Source organism: Diceros bicornis, chromosome 1 (assembly GCF_020826845.1).
Source record: "Diceros bicornis minor isolate mBicDic1 chromosome 1, mDicBic1.mat.cur, whole genome shotgun sequence".
NCBI lineage: Eukaryota > Metazoa > Chordata > Mammalia > Perissodactyla > Rhinocerotidae > Diceros > Diceros bicornis.
In genome coordinates, this window is record NC_080740.1 from 2,333,314 (window position 1) to 2,357,431 (window position 24,118).

Below are 24,118 nucleotides of genomic sequence, written 5' to 3' on the forward strand. Positions count from 1 at the left end.
GCACGTTGGCCAAGAGAAAAAGCCAGCGTCCAGCAGTCAGAGGTGGGCTAGGTCTTCTAACGAAACACATTGGGCACTTTGGGAGGAGAGGAAAGCAAATAATACACAAGCAAGAGTTGAAACTACCAACCGAGAGGCAGTTTTTACATAAACGCAGCACAGAACCAGAGGTCACTGCGTACGATCAGTCACACGTATGCGGTGTCCTGTCAACACGAGGCCTGCCCACTGGGCTCCACCCACCCGTTCTAGTCACCTCTCTCCCTGGAATCATGATGCAAGCACCGAGAAAGAAATCATTAGTCACTCTAGGTCGGCTATGTATTTTTAAACATACTCAGTGACCATAAATACCCCAGGCACCATCTTCTAGTACAAAAAGTATGTGTTTATACAGAGTGTGCTCACGTGTGAGTGTGCATGTGTGTGTGCGTGTCCCCTCGTGAGGCTCTCACAGAACAGGTAAAAAGGCCTACGTCAGCAGTGTGATTTCCAGGTCTCCTGCCCTCTGTCTTAATGAGTCTGAAGCCATAAACAGAAATATTGACGTCCTGGGAGGGGTCCAGTCAGTCTTCTCATCCTGGCTGCATGTAAGAATCATCTGGGGCACCTTGGAAAATGCCAGGGCTGGGGCTCCCCTCCAGACCAATGAAATCACAATCTCAGCGGGTGAAGCCCCAGCATCGGTAATTTTAAAAGGTTCCCGGAGATGATTCTAATGTGAAGGCAGCATTGAGAACACAGTCGTGTCCGCCTACTAGTGACTAGCTGATGGTTCCTCTCATACCAAAGTACGTCAGAGCTTAGAGCTCAGGGAGAATTCCTTCCCCATCCAGCCCCAGCACTGAGGAGAAGCGCACTGCTCAGGGAGACACCTCTTCCTGCAGCTGCTTCCTGGGGCACGAGGCCTCAGGGCAAGGTGTCCAGGAGAGAGAGCTCTGCGCAGGACACCAGGGTCGTTAGCCTGCATCCCCCAGCACTGCCAGCCCGTCTGAAAATCCGCTCCAAGTACCACATCTGATGAAGGTGGTTGAAGCTGGACGAGGCAAACCCAGGCAGGAATCTGAGTATCGCTGGCGTTTCCTTAGTCAAAATGATTCATAGTCTCTTGCAATTTTATCTCGTATCTGCAGCAACTACCTGAGAACATCCTCCTCAATAACTCACCATCCTGTGTCATTTCTGACTATTTAATAAAGGCAATTTTTATATATACAACTACTAATATTTTCATCTATCTGGAAAAATATTATAACTTTCACATATTCAACTAACTAGTCATTAATAAGGTAACATGTCAAGCACCATATTTTTGCAATTAGAAAGAAATTGACCATGTATTGCATATTAGTCAAAGGAAAATAGAATTTCTAAGAGCACCTCTGCATCAGCTTACAATCAGGTATCTAGAAGGGTATGTACAGTTTATTACACTGGAGATCCACAAAATAACACAGAAGAAGACCCTGCACGTGTGTGGTAAACGTCAGGGCCCAAGGAAGGACCTGAGAAGCATCTGCATTACAATCAGGTATCTAGAAGGGTATGTACAGTTTATTACACTGGAGATCCACAAAATAACACAGAAGAAGACCCTGCACGTGTGTGGTAAACGTCAGGGCCCAAGGAAGGACCTGAGAAGCATCTGCATTACTGAGGATGGTTCCTGCTCGCTTACTCTGAGCCATCTAAAGATCTGCCCCTTCCATCTCTGCAGCAAGTGACGGCTCACACGGAAAGCTATATTTGAACTGCCTGGTTTTCACTTTCCAACTGGAGTTTTAAAACTCCAGTTTTAAACTTAGATGCCTAAAAGCACTGCTGGCTTTTCCATTTTCCTCTCCAGTAATTCTTTTAGACTCTCATCTCTGTGCTGGAAGTCCAAATAATCAGAGAAGGTGGGCCCCCGCCGGGAGGTGTGCAGAGCCCTGCGGCTGAGACACTCGTCCCTGCAGGCGGGGCCTCTGTCCTGGCCGCCCTGGGCCCCGAGGCCGTCCCTGCTCTTCTCCGGGCCCTTCTCCTGGTGTGCTCCCTCGGGCCCGGCCTCCTCCTCCCCGCTGGCTTGCCCCCGCGCCCTGGGGGCCGGCTCGGACTGGGAGGGATCCTGGGGTGCGCAGAGCCGCCTGCTCTGGGAGGCCAGGCCCGGGCTGCCCCTCTCCACCTCGTAGCAGGGGTCCTCGTCCTCCTCCTCGTGGCAGGAGCTGCCCCTGGCACTCTCCCCGTCCGATTGGAATGCTGGCGCCTTGGCCCCGCGCTTCTGGGACAGGTCGAAGGGCTCCTCCTGCTCCAGACCCCTCAGCACCCCCGCCGTCTGCGCCAGGGCGATCCTGCCTCTGCCAAAACCTGCAGGACAAAGGCAGCAGTGAAAATGGGTCCCTGGGTCCCCGGAGCCGAGTAGCGCAGTGCGATTTCACATTTGAAACGTAGGTACATTCCCGCAGGGCTGTGGAGAGACGGGCCTTGACCCAGGTGGGGTCACATTGGCACAGCCCTTCACGGTGGATTGGTCAACGTGCACCAAAAGTTTGAAATAAGCCTGCCTCTGACCAAGCAATTACTCTACTGAGAACTTAAGCCGTGAAAATAGTCAGGCAGATGCACAAAATGTAGGTGTGAGGATGCTCCTCTCCACACTTGTTACAGTGAAACTGTGCAAACAATTTATCTATGTAACCACAGAGGTTTGGTTAAATTAACAATAGTAGATCCACACAATGAAATATGTGTAGATGTAGAGACCTACCAATGATCACAAAAGGGTATTCTCTATATGTCTTAAATAAAAAACATATATATTTATAGTATAGACCTAGCTTTATCTATCTATCTATCTATCTATCTATCTATCTATCTATCTATCTATCTATCTATCCATCTATCTATCTATCTATCTATCCATCCATCCATCACCTCTCTCTCTCTCTCTCTGTCTCTACCAAAGCATGTCTGGAAGGATGTATATCAAAATCTCAAAAGTGAGGTGGTTTTGACATTTTTCTATTCACTTCTAATGTATTTCTGCTTTTATTACTTTCAGTAGCATGTACTTTACCATAAGAAAGAATAAAACAATAATAAACGTATTTTCATCTTGAAAAACAACAAAGATATTTCATTTGGGGTGAGGAGGCCACCCATAACCAGGACTGCTAAGCATAAGCAAAGCAGGGAGGGCACAGAGGTCCTCTGTGGAGCGCCAAAGCCCCCGTGTCCCACACAAGCATCCCTGTCCTTGTCCGGCACCGTGATGCGAGAGGGTCTCAGTTCTAGTCTCAGTTTGAGGGCCCTGCAGGAACAGGCTGATTGGCAGCCAGCAGACAGGTGGTGGCCCTCCACCTGATGTGACCTTGAAGGCCTCTGCCCATGGTGGGCCAATGGTCAGTCCCTGAGGAACAGGTGAGGAGGAGAAACGGGAGGGAAGGGTCTGGATTGAGCCAGAGCCCACAGCGCGGCAGGAGAACCGGGCTTCTGGGCTGGAACCACACAAGGGAAGCTGAGGTTCAGCTCTGCCTACTTTGCGATATTGTCAGGCAATGAAGGTGCCTGTGGCTTTAATCTTGTCATGGGCACAGGGAGGATCTTTTTAACGTGGGTCATGATTTTTGAGCCACTTCAAAAACTAGAGTGAAAAAATACTAGCCCTTTTTGTAGATGAAAACATTAGAATTGTTGAAAGTAGGTTAAAAACTTTTAAAGCAACTCTGATATATAGTAATGCTCTTTATTTTTCCAGAAGAATGAGAGTTGTTAGGAGCCTTTTAGGATCCGAGCACCCAGTGGGGTGAGTCATGGTGACCAGGTTAGGCTTTCCAATAGAGGACTGCGTCCTCATTGCCTTCTAGGTCTCCAGCCCCAGCAATGGAGAAAACTTCACTTATTCTGGAAAAATCCAAGCCTGGCTTAGGAAGTGGCTTACGTAACTCAGGATGCAAAGAATAATTCAGAAGAAAAACGTTCTCATGTTTTATGATGACCACGGTTCTGTCACCCAGGAGTCACCACAAACTCAGTGGGTGTTGTGAGAAACCCAAATGCTCTGATCACACTGCTCCACACTGTGCGTGCACGTGTGCATCCTGTTTGTGAACATGTCTGCCTGTTTTACCACCGCGTTTGTAAAGGGTGGGAGAAGCAGCAACCATAAATGAAGCCCCCTCATTTCCCCTAGAGCAGTGAGTGCTTGATTTGGAAATTCTTGAGTTAGAATCCTGGTTCTGCCTTCAGACCTGCTGTGTGACCTTGAGCAGTCTGTGTAGCACCTCTGGGCCTTGGTCTCCTCTTATATAAAGTGAGAATAGCCCAGTCTACCTGTGGAATTGTGGAGATGAGCAACAACGTCTCTAAGATGCCTAGCCCCGTGCTTTGATCATACTAGTGATAAGATAACAGGAGCCAGTTAATTTTGGTCTCACTGCCCTCGAAACTGCCTGGCTCAGGGCACTGCGATGGACAGAGCGCACTGATGGCCTGTTGTTGAGGGGTGGCTGGGTTAGGTGCCTAAGGAGAAACCTGCTGAATTCAGTAGATCAGGAACACAAACTCTCATTGCTAAGGGCCCTGGGACTGAGATAACAAAGGAGGCGAGAACCTTTCATCAGCTCAGTTAGGACTCAGGGCGGGACATGGAAGCCTGTGCTCTGCAGGTGGGCCAACCAGCCCTACCAAGCAGGAAAACGGTCCTTGGGTGTATCTGGTTGTGGGCAGGGAGAGGTGAGCTAGCTACAGACATGCCTGCTGACGGCAGAGCTCACAGACCTGTCCTTCAGAAAGGAAAGAAAAAATCACCAGCCCTTTAACAGCAGTGCCAGGAGGTGGACACAATACTGGCTTTAGAGTCTGGAAGGTCTGTGTTCAAATCCTGATCTGCCACTTTGGACAGATAACGTCTCGCAGCCTCCCCCGTCAGTTCCCCATCTGTGACACAGGGACAATCGCAGCCCTTCCAGCCCGGAGCCGCCGTGAAGAGTCAAGGAGACAAGCCCTTGCTGTGGTGTCTCAACAAAGAACTAACGATGGAACCAACCGGCGTCTCCAGGATGTTCCAATTCACTCTCTGTAGCTCACTTTCACTCACTGTCTTCAGATGTTAGCATCGTACTGGTTACAATAATATTGTCAGCCTGTGCCTGCTACTCTGCTGGGGCCTGGAAAGTTACACTCCCTTTCTCAACAATAGGAATAACCCCCCAAAGTAAAGCCCCCTAGAAACAAGTTCAGCTCCCGCTTGCTGTGCCTGGCTTCGGCAGCCTGGGGCCTCCTGTGAGAGGGATTACCTTGAGAATGGAGGCCCCGCTCCATGACCCCGTGCTTGACCTTCATGTGGCGAGTCAGGTTCCCCTTCAGGGTGAACTTGCTGGGGCAGTAGAGGCACTTGAAGGGTTTGCTGTCAGAGTGCAGGTGCATATGGCCCATCAGGTTGTGCATTCGGTTGAATTCCTTCCCACACAGCTGCCGAGACGGGAGGAGGAGAGGGCAGGTTACTGGCGGGCAGGGACCGCACCCAGGTGAACCCCGTCTGGGCCGTGTGAGGACAGAGGAGCTGCCACCCACACGGCTTCTGCTTTGTCTGGATCTCGGCATTCCAAGCCGCTTCCAAGGAAAATGTCCCCGTAGAAGTCGGGGGAGGGTGGGGGCTGGACTGTGCCCAGGCTGGGGGAAGCAGGTGGGGATGGACTCACGAGAGCTGCGCCCGTTGTTCAGGGATTTTAAACTCAAGGTAAAAATTGCAAGGCTTTAATAAAAGCTTCTTTTGATGCAACCTTTGGAACAGAAGAAGCTGATCTGAAAAGCAACTGCTCAAAGCGTGCTTCGCTTTAATAACAAGAATACAACTGCTTTTAACATTTATGGAGCATTTACAATATGGGAGGCACTGTCCTCTATCTGCCATGGAATGCCTCATTTAATTCTCATACCAGTCCTGTGAGATGGGTGCTGTCATCACCCTCACTTACAGACGGACAAACTGAGGGATTAAGGCACCTGGCCAGGGCACAGTTCGTGGGCGTGGGAGCTGGGATGAGGAACTCAGGCCATGGACACCACATGGCCGGCCACCACACCTCCTGTGTCCCCAGCATAACTCTGCTGTCAGACTATGTCAGGCAGTGCTTCTCTAATTTTTCAATTCGCTAATTATTGGGATGGATTTCAATGTTAAAAGGAGCAAAGAGACATGTAAAGGAAGGAGTGTGTCTTTTCTCTGGGTAAAGATTTGAAGTACTGAAAATATTACCTTAGATATACAAAAAATAAACATGTTTTTCTCATTTCTTTTTTTTTCATTTCTCTCTATTTCCATCAAAGTGCAAATATATGATGGACCACAGCAGTGGTTCCACAACTTCCTTCAGAAGAGCAGAACCTTCCTTTTCAAAGGCAAGGTGTGCAGATGCAGAAGGTGAGAGCAGAGACAGCTGCCTGCTGCTTACCTGTCCCCACGCCTTAGCAGAGCGGGGTGTGGGAACCCGGCCCTTCCTCGGCCCACTGGGAGGAAGACAAAGAAGGATTCTGTGTCTGTGCTTGGATCAGAGTGCTGAGGGGGGAACATTCTCCTTCCCTGCCCAACCTCAGGCCCACGTCATGAGGGCAGCACCACAGAGTGAGAGATGCCATGGAGAGAGATGGGCACAGCATCCTCGGAAGCTGACAGCAGTCTTCCTTCCTCCCTGAGAGATGTTTTCAGGGCCAGTGTGGGGGATTCTGGGTTGAATTTTTATTCATGAAAGCCACATTTTCTGCAGGGGGCTATGGAGGTGAGAGTTGAGCTGGCCTTGGAGGAACGGGTAGATCTAACAAATGGTGACCTTGGGAGATGACCCTGAAAGGATGCTGGGTGCTAAGAGGAAACCAGCCTGGGATCACAGGTTTGTCACAGATAACCCACGCATGGATAACGAATGGCTGGTTCTGTATTTTTAAGTGATTCATATTTGGGGGTTTTAAGTACTTTTTCCCTTTTTACTTTCTTACCAACAAGAATGAATTCAGCACACTGGTGTCCCACACTCAGTCTTCAGTGCTCCCCTACACCACACTCATTTGGAAAAGGTGACCCAAGAGGGGAGGGCTCAGCGGGTTGGTCTAATTTCAGCAGAAAGCCCCCACGTGGGATGCTACTTGCTTTCTTTTTATTCTCAATAGAGACAGTTTATTGAGCTCTATCAGCCTGTGCTCAGTTCTGTACGTGTGTGGGAGTTCCGGGAGAGTCCTATTTATCAGCTCAGTTTATCCAGTTCTCCATCCTGGCTAAGGAAAAAGAGCTTTGAAGCTCAAGATGCTACACTAGGTATTTCCAGTCTTGGGTCATTTTAGAAAAGGTCTATTGTGTCCGGTTTGTGGGACCATCCCTGATTATCTCGAGTGATGTTGCTGTGGGAATTGCTGCATATGACAAGCCCTTCAGTCAGTATTTGTTTTAGTGGTGTCCTCGCTGGGTAGACTGCAACATCTCTGAAGGCTCTGCCTGCCTTTCTGTCGTAATCCCTGCCTAGTACCGGGCTCGACACCCGATGGGTCCTAAGGAAGCGTTTGCCAAGTGAGTGAAGGGGTAGGCACTTTGCAGCAGAAGATCTGAAAACAGCAAAGCCACTGGTAGTTAAGCACAAGACGCGTAGGGGGAGCGGGGCTAGAGGCGGGAAGCTCAATGAGGCGACTGCACTCATCCAAGCCTGGTAGGTCTCACGGTCCTAAAGACTCTACAGAGAACACTGAAAGGAAGAAGTGAGTGCCTTCCGCACCTGGCTCCCAGGAAGGGCAAGATTCCACTCTCGGACACTATCTGTGATTGCTGGGGTGTCAGAAGCTGGGCCGTTTTGAAGGGTTTTATAAAGCAGATAGAATTTTAGCCTAGCCTTGAAGTACGCATACACTGCCCTTTGTTTGTGTTTTGACACAAGAATAAAGTCTCTTCATCAAATATTTTCAGATACTTCAATCAATCGTAAACTACAGGCACGGTAACTAGCACTGCTGTGACGAGAACCGCTTGTCGCTGCTGTGCCTTTGGGGTTAGAGCAGGGCCTGTGATTCACCTGCCCAAGGTCCCACTTCCCTTCCTGCCACCCCACTCCGCCCCACCCCACCCCACACACACAGAGTGTGCACATGCCAGGATGGCTGCTGGTGGGTATTTTCCAGATTCTTCCTCAGCCTTAGACAAGCAACCTTTTACGACCCTTTATAATAGCCCGGTCGGTGCTTTTCTCCTCTAATGTTTTTTTGGATCAATTCGTTCAGTACTGAACTTCCGGGGACAAAGTGGTACATGGGGACATTAGGACATTAAAATGATATTGTCCCCTGAAGTCAAGGCCTATGGCCTTAGGGAAGGTCCTCTGCGGGACACAACTGGTCAGCTACATTATCTGATGTGTGATTGGTAAAGGATACTGATTTTTGTGCTGTTGATAAAATTTAATTTTTATATACCAGAGCTATCCTTCATGGTTTATGGTAGCATACTGGTGGCCAATGGAGAGCTTTCCCAGGCCTGAGTAAAGTTGTGTCAACTCCAAAAGATGTTTGGGGCACTATAAGGTGTGCCAGGTAGTCTTCAGAAATGCAAGGACTACCTTCCTTTTCTTTCTTATTTATTTATTTGTGAGGCAGATCGGCCCTGAGCCAACATCTGCCAATCCTCCTCCTCTTGCTGAGGAAGACTGGCCCTGGGCTAACATCCGTGCCCATCTTCCTCCACTTTATATGGGACGCCGCCACAGCATGGCTTGCCAAGCGGTGCGTCAGTGCGCGCCCGGGATCCGAACCAGCGAACCCCAGGCCGCCGCAGCGAAGCACATACACTTAACTGCTTGCACCACCGGGCCGGCCCCCACCTTCCTTTTCTTTGTGGTCAACCTCAGCATCAAGCACAGGATTACACACGTAGTAACACTTAATGACTATCTAGGTATTTGGTTGGGACAATAAACAAATAAGTCAGGAAAATATCACCACCCTGCAAAAATTCCAAAAAGCAGCCATTACCAACTCTCTTCCTTTCCCCTACTAAACCTATACACACTTGTTTGGAAACCCAAATCCTCAGCGGCAGAAGGATAGAGACAATTAACTCAGGACCTAAAGTACCTGGACACCATTCACATCTCAGGGGAAGTGCCTTTAGCGTCTTCCTCTCAGCCTCTGACCTTCCACAAAGCTTGGCCTCTTCATCTTTCTCAGAAGATTGTCCTCACAGACAACACACAAGTGTATGGAGATATTTTGTGTCTGTGAAATTGGGAGGGAGCCCTCCCAGTCACCGTTAGTGAAGAGGGGCCAGAAAAAGATGATTGGATCGATTAAAGACAGCGCCCTGGGGGGTCTGAGATGTGAGCTGCAAGCAGAATCGTTGTGGTAGAGGAGGGGAGTTAGACTAGATGGAAGAAGAGGGTTGGGAGGGAGCATGCAAGTCTAGCTGCTTCTCCTGGGAAGAGCAGCCATCTAAAAGGCCACCTCTGGTCACAAGATGTGAGGCTAGGAGCTTGCCCAAGTCAAGACTTGCTGAATCATCTCCTGCCAAGGTCCCTGGAGATTAAAATGGGGCGGGTATATGGAAGCTTCTGGAGTGGTGAGGACTCGGGCTTCATCTTGCTGGTGCTCATCTCAACCAGGCCACCCCCATGAACCCTCAGGAGCTCTGTGGGCGGCATTAGTGCACCTCTGACATAAAATCTCAGCTTTCCATCCCCACCTACGTCTATATCTACTTTTTAAGAGGAAGGTGCACCTCAAAGCATAATAGGAAATTGGAACAAATGTTTTGAACTGTCCTTTAAAGATGGGTTGGTGGATGATCAGGCTTTGAGACGGCAGAGCAGAGAGGCAATGGTGAGACCCCAGACGATGGAGAACTTGCTCCATCTTCTCCTCAGTAAAACGTCGATGACAATCGTAGTTTCCTATGAAGGTTGTTGTAAGGATCAAATGAGATAATTCATGTGAAGGCCTTGGTAAATAGTAAGAGCTCAATAAATATTAGCTCTTATCACTATCATTACCATGTCCATAGTAGACTCTTTTACATTCCAAAGATAGAAAGATCTTTGATGGGGGTGCTGTCTTTTTAAACCAAATTATTTGGAGAGAATATTAAAGGACAGACCAAGCGAGGAACCGTCTGGGTAAATACCTACCAGGTCACCAGAGGCACACTAGAAATAGAGGCAGGTGTGTCCGATGCAGCACTGGGAGTGTGGATGGAAAGAGGAGATTCATCCCAGGTTGCAGGCTTTGCGAGGGCCTATTATCTGGCTCTCTGATGCCCAGTCAGCCCTTTAAACAGCTGACAGGTGCCCTGTTCCTTCATCTTCATAGGAGCTCCTAATTCTGGCCTCCTGACCCCCCTTCTCTCCCTGGTCCTAGAGGTGCCTCAGGCAACTTCCCGTGAGCCCCAGCGACAATGCTGACAGCCAGAGTCACCGAGAAGTCGCTGCGTGCAGAGACAAGGTGATGGCAGCAGGCAGCAGCTGGGCTGGGGCCAGAGGCCCACAAAGCCGAGAGGAGGCACACCACTTCACACCAACCAGGCTGATCTGAGCCTCAGGACTGAGATGCACCAGGAAGCCTGCACTTTCCTACTCGGAGGGAAGAGGTCAAAGAGCTGCAGCCTGCAGCCCAGAATGGCCTTCGCTCAGCTGCCCTTCCCTTCCATTCTTCTCTCTCTCTCTTTTAATAAGAAGGGTGTTCCTTTCCTCAAAGGGAGAGAGAGGGAGGGAGGGAGGGAGAGAGAGACTGTAAACTGTCCAAAAGGACCGTGAGAAAACAGGAAGCTTTGAAAAGTACAAGAGAAAGCAAGATGAAATCTATTTGCAGGCGGGCCCCTGGGGACATGTGAGGCATTGTTAAGAGGCCGCTCATATGGCTATATCCTTCCTTCTGCTGAGGAGGCTTTGCTGCCAAAAGGCTGCTATCTGGTCACTGCCTTAACCCCCTCAACGCCAGCCGAGAACCCTGATCCCAAGCACCGGGCCCCCTAAAAGTCCCCATCTGGTTTCTCCCCTGATGCAGCACCCAAGAGCTGGAGGGGAAAATGCAGCCAGTTTGGCAGAGGTGGTGGGCACCCTTTTCAGGGAGACCTCATCCTCTGCCCTCAGCCCTCTGCTTCAGACCAGGCTGCAGATGACCTGGTGATTCATAACTTAGGCAGCTCCCGGCTTCACCCATCTCAAAGGAGAATTTGTCCCGGAAATTCTGGATGGCTGCTTTTCCTGGACAGGTTTCCCAAAGACGGCAGCTGGTTCTTTGCTATTATGGAGTGTGGCCACCACAAGGACAGCATCCAAGTCAACCCCTGCATGCTCACGCAGAATCTGGGAAGAGTATTTCTGAAACACGGCTTAAGTCTACAGGCACAGGGCTCTGGAGAAACTCCAGCTGGCTCCCAGAAGCAGAGTCCAAAGACGAGCCAACAGCAAAGAGCCCAGAAGGGCAGGAATTTTTTTATAAGAAAAAAAAGAAACATAGAATGGAAACCTTTCCTCTCCTCTAATTTTCCATCCTATTGTTAACGCTTAATCCCACAGTGAGCGAACGTTTCTGTCTGCTGTGGACAGCTGTCTCCACCACACAAAGAGCCCAGAGAACCAGCCCATGTCGTGACAGGGAGAGGGCTTTATGTTAGGAAGGATTTTTAGTGGTGAGAATCCCAAGAAATTAGAATCTGTTACTGAGAGAATCTCCCTTTTTTGCACGTTTCTGGGTAAAGAAGACAGAGCTAATTCTTAGAGGATGGCTGCAGAGGGGGCTGCCTCTTTTTTCCAGCCTTGTCAGTCATGTGAAGGGAATAGCGCTCCCGTGTAACCATGCGGAGGCTCAGGTTGAGTTGTCTGGGCCTGCTCCCCAGCATCACCACGCAGCCAGCCGGCCGTTCTTCTCTGAGGGTTATGAACTGCACAGCGATGAGCAAATGGCCCTCCATTCCTCCCCCAACTCCCAACCCCCCAACAACCTCCACCCTGGGCCGGCTTCCCAAGAAGCCAGCACAGCATAGATGGGAAGCGAAGTACACAGGACACCACCTCGATATGGCCTGTCTCACAGTGAGATCTGGGCTGGTTTACAAACACCCAGAGCCCCATTACATAACCCCAAACCTCAGACGTGCTCTGAAATTCTTCTGAAATGAAGAAAGGTGACAGTACAAAGAGGACACCATGCAGGATGACATTCTGCAGGGAGATGGGACTAGGAGAGGAAGAACCTGGTGGTATGCTTCTGAAACTTTCCAGGAGACAGAGAGCTCCTGATCGAGATGACTGAAACCTGTTCTTGATTCAGAAATGTCTAAGAATGGAGACAGGCCACCTAAGTTTGACACAAATCCCCTTCAACATCCAGTTCTTTCTGTTCTAATGATAGACACACTGGCCTGGGCAGCCTCCTGACCTGTAATGTGGTCTCCTAAGAGGACCTACCGCCAGGAGGAAGTAACCTTGCAGATGGCCAGTCCCATTCCTGCGCCAGGCCCGTCTCCCAGGCTCTCCCAGGAGAGCGTAAACTGTGCATCGTTTCAAAGCTGGCCTTCCATGCCACAAGCCCCTCTCTTCTGGGATCCGATGGTGTGGACCAGACATCCAGAGCCTAGTCTGCCCTCAAGGAGAAGTTACATTGAATTTCTGAATCATGAAATTGACCATCAGACACCCTCTGAGGCATGTCTGGCGCCCTATCCCGGGGTGGATGCAGAGGAGGGAGGCCTGACACGTCAAGCTGGGCTGGTGCGCCGCGTCAACGGGCCCGGGCTGCACTGCGCTGTGCAGTCTTCGATGCGCTGGTACTAGAGGGAGCCCTCTGAACCCTCAGACACCACCGGGTCCAAGAAGTCCTCCAGGCCCCCGAGGCCCTGGGGGGGAGGAGCAGAACTGCCTCTGTGCCCCCGGCCACACCCAGCCTGCAAGCCTATTCCTGTGTTCTCTGCCCCCTGACACACTCCTCTGTCTCAGGGACCTTTTCCGACTGGTGTAACCACGACCGCTGGACCTGAATTGACGTGGTGGAGGGAGTTGGATTGGACAGCTTTGGATTTTGGGGGGACTGTAAACTATGCCAATGGATCCCTTCATATTTTAACAACTTTATGTGCTCTGCCTGCAGTGCTGATGAGATAAAAAAATACAGTTCCTGCTCAAAGCCTAAGAGTAAACTCAAGGCAAGGAATGAAGAATGGCCAGAGGCCCCACCTGCACCTCCCTTGTAGGAAACACAAACCCCTGGCGGGAAATAGTTGCAGGGAAGCAGTGAAGCAGGAAGGAGATCGAAGTGCCCAAAGAGAGAGAAGAGGTGGTCTGGGGGGCCAGAGGCTCACGCAGCCAGGGCTGGCTTCCCGGGCGTGCGACTGTGCAGGCAGCCAGGCCCCCAAATCAGAGGGTCCCCAGCTCGCTGTAATGCTTTCCTTTCACCGTCTTGAAATTCTTAACAATCTTGACCAAGGGGCCCCGTCTTTTCACTTTGCACCAGGCCCTGTGAATCATCTAGCTGGTCCTGCATGCAGCTCCCTCCTCCTTCAGCTCGGAAGACTCGAGATGGACACACATGGACATTCAAACCACTGGCAACTTGAACGAAAGCAGGGGAAACACAAGTGGGCGGCAGGAAAAGGGCTGGAGGGAGAGGGCCCCCTCCCCCGCCTCCGGAGAAGGCCCGCACAGGTCGGGGGAAGCTCTGGCTCCTGACCCCCTCACCCCGTCCAGGAGCAGCCAACACAGGAAAGAAGTCAGCTTCCCAGGGGGTTCCTCCAAGTGGGGGACAGGCAGCAGAGGGTTAAAGCAGGAATGGTCGCTGGGCGCAGGGACCCCACTTTAGAAATAGGGGTCGACGGGCACAATCATTTGGACCCTACCAGATGGCAGCAACAGAGAGGGAGCTCTGCCATCGCAAGCAGAAACGAGCGAGGTGCTTTCCCTCGTCTTCCCCTCAGCCTCTCTTCGTGACCAGCGTGACACTTGCCGGGACATTCCTTGAGTTAAACCACCCGATCCTGAGCCAGATTCCTTCTCGTTTTAGAAGTGGAGAAGAGAAGGGAAACAAGGCGGGGAGGGGGACCGGCGTGGGAAGCTGCAGCATTTCTGGGTAAAACCAGCCAGCGCCTTGGGCTTTACAAATCTCCAGCTCAAACCCAGTCTCAGCAGATGAAATAAAAGCCCAACCAAGTTCATCTGACACAGATTTTAAGGAAGACGCTCAATCCTTGTGCCCCATGGTACTTAGAAATAAAGACAAACACTCAGACAACCATGCACACAGTTCTTCCTCGGCCCAAGCAGGCATTTCCGAGGTCCTCTGAGGGGCTAGCCTCAGAATCTCTTTCATCCTCTCTGGGAGCCCAGTGCTCAATCTACACTGCTCAGCCCAAGCGTCTGGAGAGCAGCAGGGAGGAGAGGGAAGGGGGAGGGGCAGTGATGGAAGCTTCTCTGACTGCTTTCTGTGTTCTCCTCATTGGCTTGTAAGGGGAAGAGGACAACACCCCACGGCTCCTTTCTAGATCTGGGCGTCTCCAACCCCTTCATCCTTTAGCAGCCTCATTCCCCAAGTGGGCCTTCCCCCTCAGACCTTCCACTAGCGGCCACCTCCAACCCCCGGGCTCCGACTCCACAGTGAGACAAACCGGCAGCGGCTCAGGGCCCAGTTGAGGGCCGGTGTGAGCATGGGTGTGGTGGAAAGAAGGACGGAGCAGCAGATGGGTCTGGGGTTGGCCGTGAACCTACTCTCAGCCTCGGTAGCCCCACTGGTGAACAGAGGAGAAGGCTCCCTGGAGACCTTGCCCATGGGGCATCTGCACAACCCTCCGAGGCCTCCCGGCCCACCACCCACCTTGCATTTGAAAGGCTTCACGTCAGAGTGGACGATCATGTGCGCCTTGAGGGTCTGCTTCTGCACAAAACTCTTGTAGCACAGGTGACACTGGTAGGCCCGGATGTTGGTGTGGATCAGCACATGTCTCTTCATGTTGGCCAACAGTGTGAACTCACGTCCACAAATCCCGCATTTGTGCTCCTTCACGCCCTGGAGGGAGGCAAGATTCAAAAAACCAGGTTAACAGGTAACACACCCCCATGAGGATTGCAGTCTTCGTGTTTCTCTTGCCACATAAATCCACAAAGAGCTTGGTGAGAGATGTTGAATTCCAAATGGGGTGGCTTTAGCCCTGTTAAATTGCTGTTCTCTTGAAAAGTGTTGATTATGCAATCTTTCTTTTTCTTCTGAAAACCATTAACTAGCCAGAACTTTAGAGGAAAAAAAAGCTACTGCTTTTGTTGTTCCTGCTGCTGCTGGGGTTAATTCTACAGTGACAGTTCTGGGGATTAATAGGATTTTGGTAAGAGTGCTGTGGAATGATATGTGCAAAATGAGTCTGTAATCCAGCTTTCATGATAATGAAAAAACAAAACCTCCTACACTGATATCACCATTTCCCATATGAAAACCGACGTTCTCTTGAGTTCTCATTAATGGACTTGAAAATCCCAGAAGAACAACTCATATCCACACTTCAGTAAATCACAACTTGACAATCACCTCTTGAGGTGCCCCCTGCCGGGTTCCCACAGGCCACAGTGACCTCTGTGCGACTGACTGTGGAGCGTCCTGGTGGCCCGCTTCTGTCCTATAGAGAAATTTGGCAGAGGAGAGCTTTCTGAATTAGAAAACAGGACAGAAGGAGATTTTCTGGTTTCCTGCTGTTCACGGGGAAGTGTTTGAAGACTTAAGCATCGATGCCTCAACTGAAAGCCTTTCCAGGGCTCGTAGCATGAGCAGAGTACCAGCTAATCTTGACTGACCCGTGCTTCCCTGTAAAGGCTTTGGCAAGAGATCTGGGCCCAGACTGACTTTTTGGAAGGAAAACTTAGAGAACTATGGCATTAAAACTAAAGTTATTACAGATTTAGGACAGTGGCTAAGCTAACAATTGCACCTTATAAACCCCACATATGTACCTTATATGGCCTGGTATCCATAGTGACCTAAGGTGGGAGCGGGTCCAGGCTTAGCTCTCTCTCTGCCCCTATTTCCATTTCTTTAATTCGGGACACGGTGAGAAAGTACCACTCCTCAATCTGGGTGAGCCCCGGCACCAGCCCAGCCTTTACTGGCTGCATTGCCTGAGACAAGTCTGGTAGCCTCTCCCAGGGAAGGCTTCCTCATCTCAGGATGAAGTGGTCCACCAGTCAGGAGAGCCTGGGGACTCTTTCCCGCTGGAATACTCTCTCGTCTAAACGACTGCAGAGGAGCACAGATTTATGCTAATGAAGAGATCTAAATTCTAATGTCCTCGTAAGATGAATGTTTAAAATGTGTTGCATATTCAAACAGTGAGTTTAAAATTATGAAATTAATGAAAACAATTTTCTGGATGGGTTTTAAAATTTACTTCAGCATCTTTCTTCTCAAGACTCTCCCTATACTTGGCCAGATCCAGTGGTGCTGGGACCAAGGAGAAGAACCTACTTATCACTGTTTTGGGAATTCTCTAAAGAGAATTCTGTGTCTAAAGTAAAATTCACACGTGGGCCTGCCTAGGACCCAAGTGACCGGGAGCCGGGACACAGCTTTGGGGAGCCAGAGAAGCTGCTGAGTCTCTCACAAGATCAGTGAGGTCACGGATTGGGAGCCTGCGGGGCTGTTGGGGTGAGGGCAGGAAGGGGAAGTCCAGACAACAGTGTTTGCGCTCAGGTGCTGGCGTCACAGATGCTGGGTGATGTCCCCACACCTCGGTGTCTCTACCTGCGAATCTGAAGTAATGATACCCTAGGCAGCCCTAGAGCTGATGAAGAGGATTCCGTGAGAAGTCACACTCCCAGCACGCAGCAAGCGTTCGGTAAATCCCCCCTCTCGCTGTCTGCAGACACATTTAACTCAAATGCATTTTGTTTCCTAATTCAACTGAGACATTTCAGATACCAGGCTGTTTTCCCCATTTTGACTTCATTATCTACTATCTTACAGAATTTGTAGATGTTCTAAAAGGTACCTTTGATTCCTTTTCCACACATGTAGGAGTCCCTGAAATCAGCAGAGGGTCCCCTTGTGGCTGGATCTCAGCCTAGGCTCTTTGTTGATGGTCCCTGCACTTGGCAGGCACCTCCTCTCTGGATGGTATCTCCAGGCGCCTTTTGTAGGGCAGCAGCTGTATGTGCAGAGCCCACCAGGCAGCCCCACATTTTGTCCCACTGCAGAGCCAGAGATGCCCCGTATTTTGTCCTAACCTATCAAATGAACCTCATTACGACAGAGCAGAAACATTACCTTGGCTGGACTAAGTCCTCCCTGACCTTTCTGAATTAAAGAATGTTTTAGAAGTTCGGGCTTGCCAGAAGTCTCTCCCGACAAGAAAACCACTTGAAGTCAAGGGTGTGAGGGTAGAGGTCAGTGGGGCAAACCACCCTTTGGAAGCTCAAAGCAGACCCAAGTCGCCTCAGCTGGGTGCGATGTCAGGGACACTGCTGGGGTCTCGCTTCAGCTCATCCGGAACAACTCCAGGGCTTCCGCTGCAAACTAGGCTGGACTTAGACCTGGGGCCCTTGTTTCTGCTTGAAGACCTGAGCCCAGGGAAGATAAAACCAAACCAGAGAAAGGTGTTCTCTCACGCCTCCTACAATACAAGCCACCAGGCACTGCACCCAACTAGGCAGGGGCTCATGGGGGACACACAGGCCCCACCGGACGCCGGCCAGCCTCTGCTCCCTCAGAGCCACCTGTTCACGAAGCAGGTCTCACAGTTGAAAACAGGAGAAAACAACCCAAAAGGTAGCCACTGCTTCAGCAGTGAAAGACCAAGAGAATTCTCTAGATTTTTCTAGAAGGCTCTGGTTAGTATGTCTCAGGCACACTAATCTAGACCACTAAGAGCTGGTCTTGGGTGCGCAGGGCCTGATGACACATTCAGGCTAGTGCCCCGGATGAACTTTCCAGAAACAGAAGTTTAGGGATTCGAGGAGGCTAAGAAGCCGCACACAGGACCAGCTGCTTCCTTCATCCTTGCTCCCCTCCTCTCCAAACTGTCCGCACTCCTTATTTCTAGGCCCACCGTGGGCCCTAGACGGCCAGCAGGGAAAGGGCCTCACTGCTGGTCTCCCCGGCCTCCCCCACGCCCAGGGGAGGGAGGCCCCGGGCCGGGGTCCCAGCCCCGCGGCGTGGGAGGTGCGGAGCGGCGCGGGGGGCCCCCCAGGGCTGCGCTGCTCTCCCCGAGGCCCCGCGGCGGCGCGGCGCGCGTACCTTGTGGGTGAGCGAGTGCTGCTTGAGGTGGTGCGGCTGCACGAACTCCATGCCGCACTCGGAGCAGATGTGCGGCCGGATGTCCTTGTGCTTCATCACGTGGTTCTGCAGCTGGCTCGGGTACTGGAAGGTCTTGTCGCACTCGGAGCAGCGGTACTGCACGGGGCCGCGGTGCGCCGTGAGGTGCCGCTTCAGCTGCGCCAGCGTGGGGAAGTCGAGGCCGCACTCCACGCAGACGTGGTCGCGCCCGCTGGCGTGCTTGGCCTCGTGCGCCTTGAGCTCGCTGGGGTAGGCGAAGCCGCGGCCGCACACGCGGCAGTTGTGCGGCTTCACCTCGCTGTGCTGCATCATGTGGCGCTTCAGGTGGCTGGTCTGCGTGAAGGCCTTGTGGCACACCTGGCACTTGTGGGGCCGCGTGCCCTGGTGCGTCAGCATGTGCGTGTGCAGGTGGCTCAGCTGCTTGAAGAGCTTCCCGCAGCGCGCGCACGCGTGCGGCTTGATGCCGCTGTGGCCCAGGATGTGGGTCACCAGGTTGTACTTGGACGTGTAGGACTTGTCGCAGGTTGGGCACTGCCAGCGCTTCTGCGCCCCGCCCACGGCCACGTAGTAGCTGTCGTCCACCTGCACGTTCACGTCCACCCTCTCCACCTTCTGCCTGGCCTCCTCGGCCCCCGCGGGCTCGGCCTTGTGGGGCAGCAGCGGCTCCGGGGGCGGCTTGGGCAGGAAGGCGTGCCGGCCGAAGGGGAAGGGGGAGGCCGAGGGCAGGAAGAAGGGGAGCAGGAGGCCCGGGGGCACCTTGGGGTAGTAGGGGTAGGGCGAGGGCAGGAACGGGGGCGCGGCGGGCTGGGGCCACACGGCGCTCGGCTTCACGGGCTCCTGCTTCACGGCCTTGCCCCCCAGGGGCTCCAGGGCGCGGTAGAACTGGAAGCCCACGTTGCACAGGTCGATCATCTGCGAGTCCTGCGCGGGGCGCGGGGGCTGCGCGAACAGCAGCGGGAGGCCTGGGGGGCCGTGGGCCTTGCTCTCCTCGGGCGGCAGCGCGAGAGCGGCGGCTTCCGCGGGCTGGTTGTAGGGCATCTTGGTGGGCATGCTCTTCCGTTTCCGAGACCCTCCTCCTTCAAAGACCCCCGGGAACCCGTCCAGGTCTCCCGGAGGAGGTTCATACCGAAACTGGGGAAAAGGCCCCCGGAGAGCTTCCGGGAAGGGGTGTCTTTGGGGAGCTTTCTCCCGGGAAACCACTGGCTGCAGACAGTGGGGGAAGGAGGCGGCTCTCTTCACACCCAGACCGAAATGCACATTCTCATCTTTGATCCTCTTCATCTCCTTCTGCATCCTCGGCGATTCTCCTTTAAAGAGAAAGAAATTTATTGTTTAAAGAAAAGATCCCTCTTTCCCTTAAGAGTTTTGGTTAGGTGGCAGTACTAATTCATGAAGAGTAATGCTGGTTTAACACCGACCCTCATTTATCCTGGGGCTGTCAGAACATCACTGTCTTTTCACCTTGCAAACCTGGTTACTAGTGTGGGAAGCACTGGCCTCCTGGAAGCGGACCCTGGGGCTCAGTGTAAATGCTCAGCCACAGAACCAGAGCTGGGGGGCGGGGGAGCTGGGGGGGGGATGCACATAGAAGTGGACTGACTGGGAAGAGACCTGCCCACGCATGGGCTGTTGTCCCCACTTAAGATGAGGGTACCAAGGCCCCAAGACATGAAGTGACATGCTCAAGTCCCACAGCTACTCAGTGCAGGAGGCAGAACCAGCTGCACTCTGCTGTGACTTTTCAGCCTGAGATGAAATTGCATCTGCTAACGGTGATATAAATATGTCTGAGTTGTTTCTTCTCTAAGAGAACCAGTGATTTCCACTGCCTCTTCCTGTCTTGAGGCCTTTGCTGCTGGAGGATAGGGACAGTGGAGGCTACACAGGAGAAGGGACTTTAACGCTTAACTCAGATCTCAGATTTTCTGAGCATCCACGCCGAACCAGGTGTGCTGCTGGGGTGTGTCGAGAGGACGAGATCCCTATGATTAAGAAAAGCACGTAACCCAGTGTTACAAAGTCATCTTGGCAACTTATGCATTCTAATTTTCCACTCAAAGCAACTTCAGGGGAAAAATTCCAAGATTGGAAGTCTCTAAAACTGCACATGGGTCTCCCCCTTCCCGCGGCTGTCACAGTCAAGTGCAAAGCGTGGCCACATTTCCAGTGAGTGAGAGCCCTATCTATTCAAATCCTCTGAGTCTGAATGGGATTGGTCCCCTTTGCTCATCAGAGGATCCCTCACGGCTGCTTAGCTGGGCCGTGTGTAAGGTCGGGCCTCGGGCCATTGGAGACAGGGCTGGGATAGGGTCCTGGACTAACTCAGGGAATGGCTTGGGAATGGCTGCATGCTGAGCAGTGCAGGCTGAGGGTCCCAGGGGCGGGTGAGAGGACCAACAGCCTCTAGTGATTTTCTGTAGTGCTTAGCGAGGCAAACGCAGTTTTTACCAGTACCCGGATGTACACAGATTGCATGTGTGTCCTTATGAGAGGTTTGAGAACTGCAGCACAATTCAAACAAAAATGGCCATTTTTATATTGGATCACCAAGTCCATACACAGACAATCCAACTGAGGGAAGAATATGTGTCCTTATTTTATGAATATTTGGGCGTTATTTACAACTGTTACATGAAAATGTCGGAGAACTAAAAAATCACGTCTATTAATCTTTGTGTTTATGTGAGTGGGAAGATAGCCCTGGCAGGTCTTCTTTCCACGGGGCTGAGACTTAGGGATTAAGCAAGAGGGAAAGCTTGTGTGTCCTCTGGCGAAAGGGAGGCCCAGTTGTGTCCCATCCTTCTGCTTCTTCCTAAAATTCTTAATGAAACGCTAGTCTTCTGCCACTGCTGCCTCAGGGACCAGGCACTTGCAGGAGGGCAATGTGGACGGGAGAATGAACGTGTGGCTGTATGAGACTGGGAGGTGTGCGGGAAGAGCATCGAAATGAGGGCAGTGGTGCTGCCTCTGTGGAAAGGACCAGGATGAGGATGGGGAGGGCAGAGGCTCAAGGATGGTTTTCCATGTTTGCTTGATTGTCTCGGCTTGCAATTCAGCAGGTCTTGAGCCCTAAATTCACGTGGAGTTATAGAGAGTGTGGCTCTGGTCCAAGAATTTGTTACATCTATAAAAATAATTGGCTTTCAGACAAGGCTGATGTGTCCTATCGAAATAGAGGGAAAAAATGGCGGCTCCTTTCTCTGGAATTTCGTTTTGGCCACAGTTGGTTTTGTACCCCCTTTGGAGCAAAAAGGCTGCTCAGACTGGAGAGAACTCTTCCAGGCTCCAAGTGACAATGGCAAACCACAGCAGAGCCCATCCAAATGAAACTGGTCCTGTCTGTTTTATTCTGATGTGGTTAAGAGGCAATGACCCCTGTTTCAGATTAGAGAGCTTGATTGGAAAGTTAGTGAAAAAGAGACATGTCAGAGCATGGCCCAGAACTTGTTGAGTTTTTTGTGTATTTTATTGTTAAGAAGGTATTGGAAAATGCACAGCTCATGACATCCAGTGTCTTTATACCATGTGCTATATCTTATGCTTACCTGGAAAGGAGTTATCACTAATTTTCAATAGGAAGGTATTTTGGTTTGTACACATTCTTATTGCCTTTATTCAATATTTTTGTTTTTAGTTATGACATAGTCTCCTAATTGACTTGTTTTAACATATTAGGAGTTATATTTCTAATATAATGCTAATTTCAAAAACATATTTATTTTCAGTGTTTGCATTTTTATTTTGTCACCATTGATCTAGTAAAGCAAAGAAACATTGTTGCATGGAGGCAATGGGTTTTTCAACATAAACGGCAGAATTACGTAGCCCAAATGCAGAGACCTTACATACGTACGTACATTTTGGTTTCCTCCATCTGTTTTTTTTGCTGAGGAAGATTGTCCCTGAGCTAACATCTGTGCCCATCTTCCTCTGTTTTATATGTGGGACGCCGCCGCAGCTGAGGAGTGGTGTCGGGCCGCACCCAGGATCCAAACCTGCAAACCCGGACCACTGAAGCAGAGTGCATCAAACTTAACAACTACACCATGGGACCGGCCCCCGATTTCCTCCCTCTTTTAATATGATAAAAATTTTTCCCCAGTTTCTGACTTGTGCATATACACACCCTCACCCCTAAAATAGTAGTGTGCCTGCTCTGGAATAAAATCATTAACTCAGGAGGTTTAAAACAACGTTGTGATCCATCCACGGACATTTTTCCAGATCTCTAAAACAGCAGTCCCTTTCTGCATAAAGATCTGAAGGAGCATTGCCAGTCCCTTCAGAGGTCAAGGAGAACTAGATCTACTTCCTCTTGGCCTCCTTGAGAGATGTCAGCTATAGCTGCTGCTAGTTATTAATATCCCTGTCTTTTGAGCACAGGGTGCTAAGAAAAAGCCCTAGGGGGTAAAAGAGAAACATCCCAAAAATAAATCCATATTGCGGATAGGGAGTGTGGAAGGGAAGAGCAGGGAAAGGAAGTCTTCCTCGGGAGATCATTTATCCTAAAATGAGCCAACTTCAAACTCTGAGCAGCCTCTGCAAAAATATTAATAGACTCCTAGAAAACTTCAATGTGGGCCACCCATGAGTTCCCCTCTATTTCTAAAATAGGTCCACAGGCATCCATGACAGATACGGGATTCCTATGCAGGAGGCAAGAGAGGCTTGGAGGCAGCAAAAATCTACTCAGCCAAGAAAGGAGGTGGGCGATCTGCGGGCCCTCCCTGGTCAGTAATCTGTGGCTGCTCCCAGAAAACCAGCAGGTTGTAAGGTCGTTGCCCACCAGGACGTGCTGAAACAATATGTGGAAAGAAAGAAGAACTGAAATTGTAGAAGTACACAGCTAGGGGATAGTGGAAAGAGCACTGGGCTGGAGCCTCAGGATCTGGGTTTGAATGCTGGCTTTGTTAGCAGCTGTGGGAAATTGAGCAAGTTAATTTGAGGGTTTGATTTTCTCATCCATGAAATGGGGGTTGGGATATCCCCGTAGGGTTGTTGGAGACTTAAAATAGAGTGTGTATGTGAAAGTGTGTTAAACACCAGACAGTGTGGTGCCCTTGAGGGTTAAGAAAGAGTGGACAGGAGAGGAGGGCTGGGGCGGTGATGGATGGATTGATGCCCACTGACATTATCTGTTCTCCAAGCTGAAGCCTTGGTCACCATGGACTGGCATCTGGGCCTCTGCTTTGCAATTTCAAAACCAAGACTCCACCCCTTTAGCTGAGTTGGTCTTGTTGCAGTAGTGAATGTGTACCACACTCAAAGAGTCCGATAGGTAAGGCCAGGATGAGTCCATTCATTCAGTGTGGAGCTCAACCTTCTGGTTTAAGAATACTCCCCCATCCCTTCTCTACAGCTCTCTTTCCTACTATGGAGAGGTCTTCTGGCCTACATTAGTAACACATGGCATTGGTGAGTGGGGACAAAGGGATTGGGTGTCTCGTGAACTATTTCAGCCAGTCTATGGGAAGCTGTCTAATATCAGAGGTCACCTTCCTAGAGATAGGAGGACTTGTTTGACAAACCCAAAGTCTCAGACCCTGGGACAGTGCTGGGTCAAAACCAGCTCTCGAAATTCCTGCTAGACTGTGGGGGCAGGGACTGAGTCTGTTCATTCACGGCTGCATTTCCAGTCCCCAGCATGGCCTCTGCCACAAGGCAGATGCTCAGTGAGCTGCTGTGGGATGAGAGAAGGGATGAATGGTTCTTGTTTCTAAAGTCTCCACATGGAACTTTAACATGTAGAATTTTATTTTACGTTATTTAGACTGCAGGTGACTTTTGGGGATGTCCCTAATCAGATCATGAGCACGCTCATAAATGCTCAGGTGGTTATTATGGGAAGAACTCAATATACACACGTGTG

At 50.9% G+C, this 24,118-nt stretch overlaps 1 protein-coding gene across 1 annotated transcript in view; it reads right to left on the reverse strand.

Annotated features, from left to right (window-relative positions):
• Positions 1-1,801: 1,801 nt before the first annotated feature.
• The window catches only part of ZNF366 (zinc finger protein 366), a 61,160-nt gene continuing 38,843 nt past the window's right edge, over positions 1,802-24,118 (reverse strand). The window contains exons 2-5 of the mRNA XM_058558900.1: positions 18,211-19,556; positions 14,809-15,000; positions 5,274-5,448; positions 1,802-2,343 (exon numbers count right to left, since the gene is read on the reverse strand). Of these exons, the coding sequence (XP_058414883.1) occupies positions 1,802-2,343; positions 5,274-5,448; positions 14,809-15,000; positions 18,211-19,542 (2,241 nt within the window). The 5' untranslated portion in view covers positions 19,543-19,556. The remainder of the gene's footprint in view (positions 2,344-5,273; positions 5,449-14,808; positions 15,001-18,210; positions 19,557-24,118) is intronic.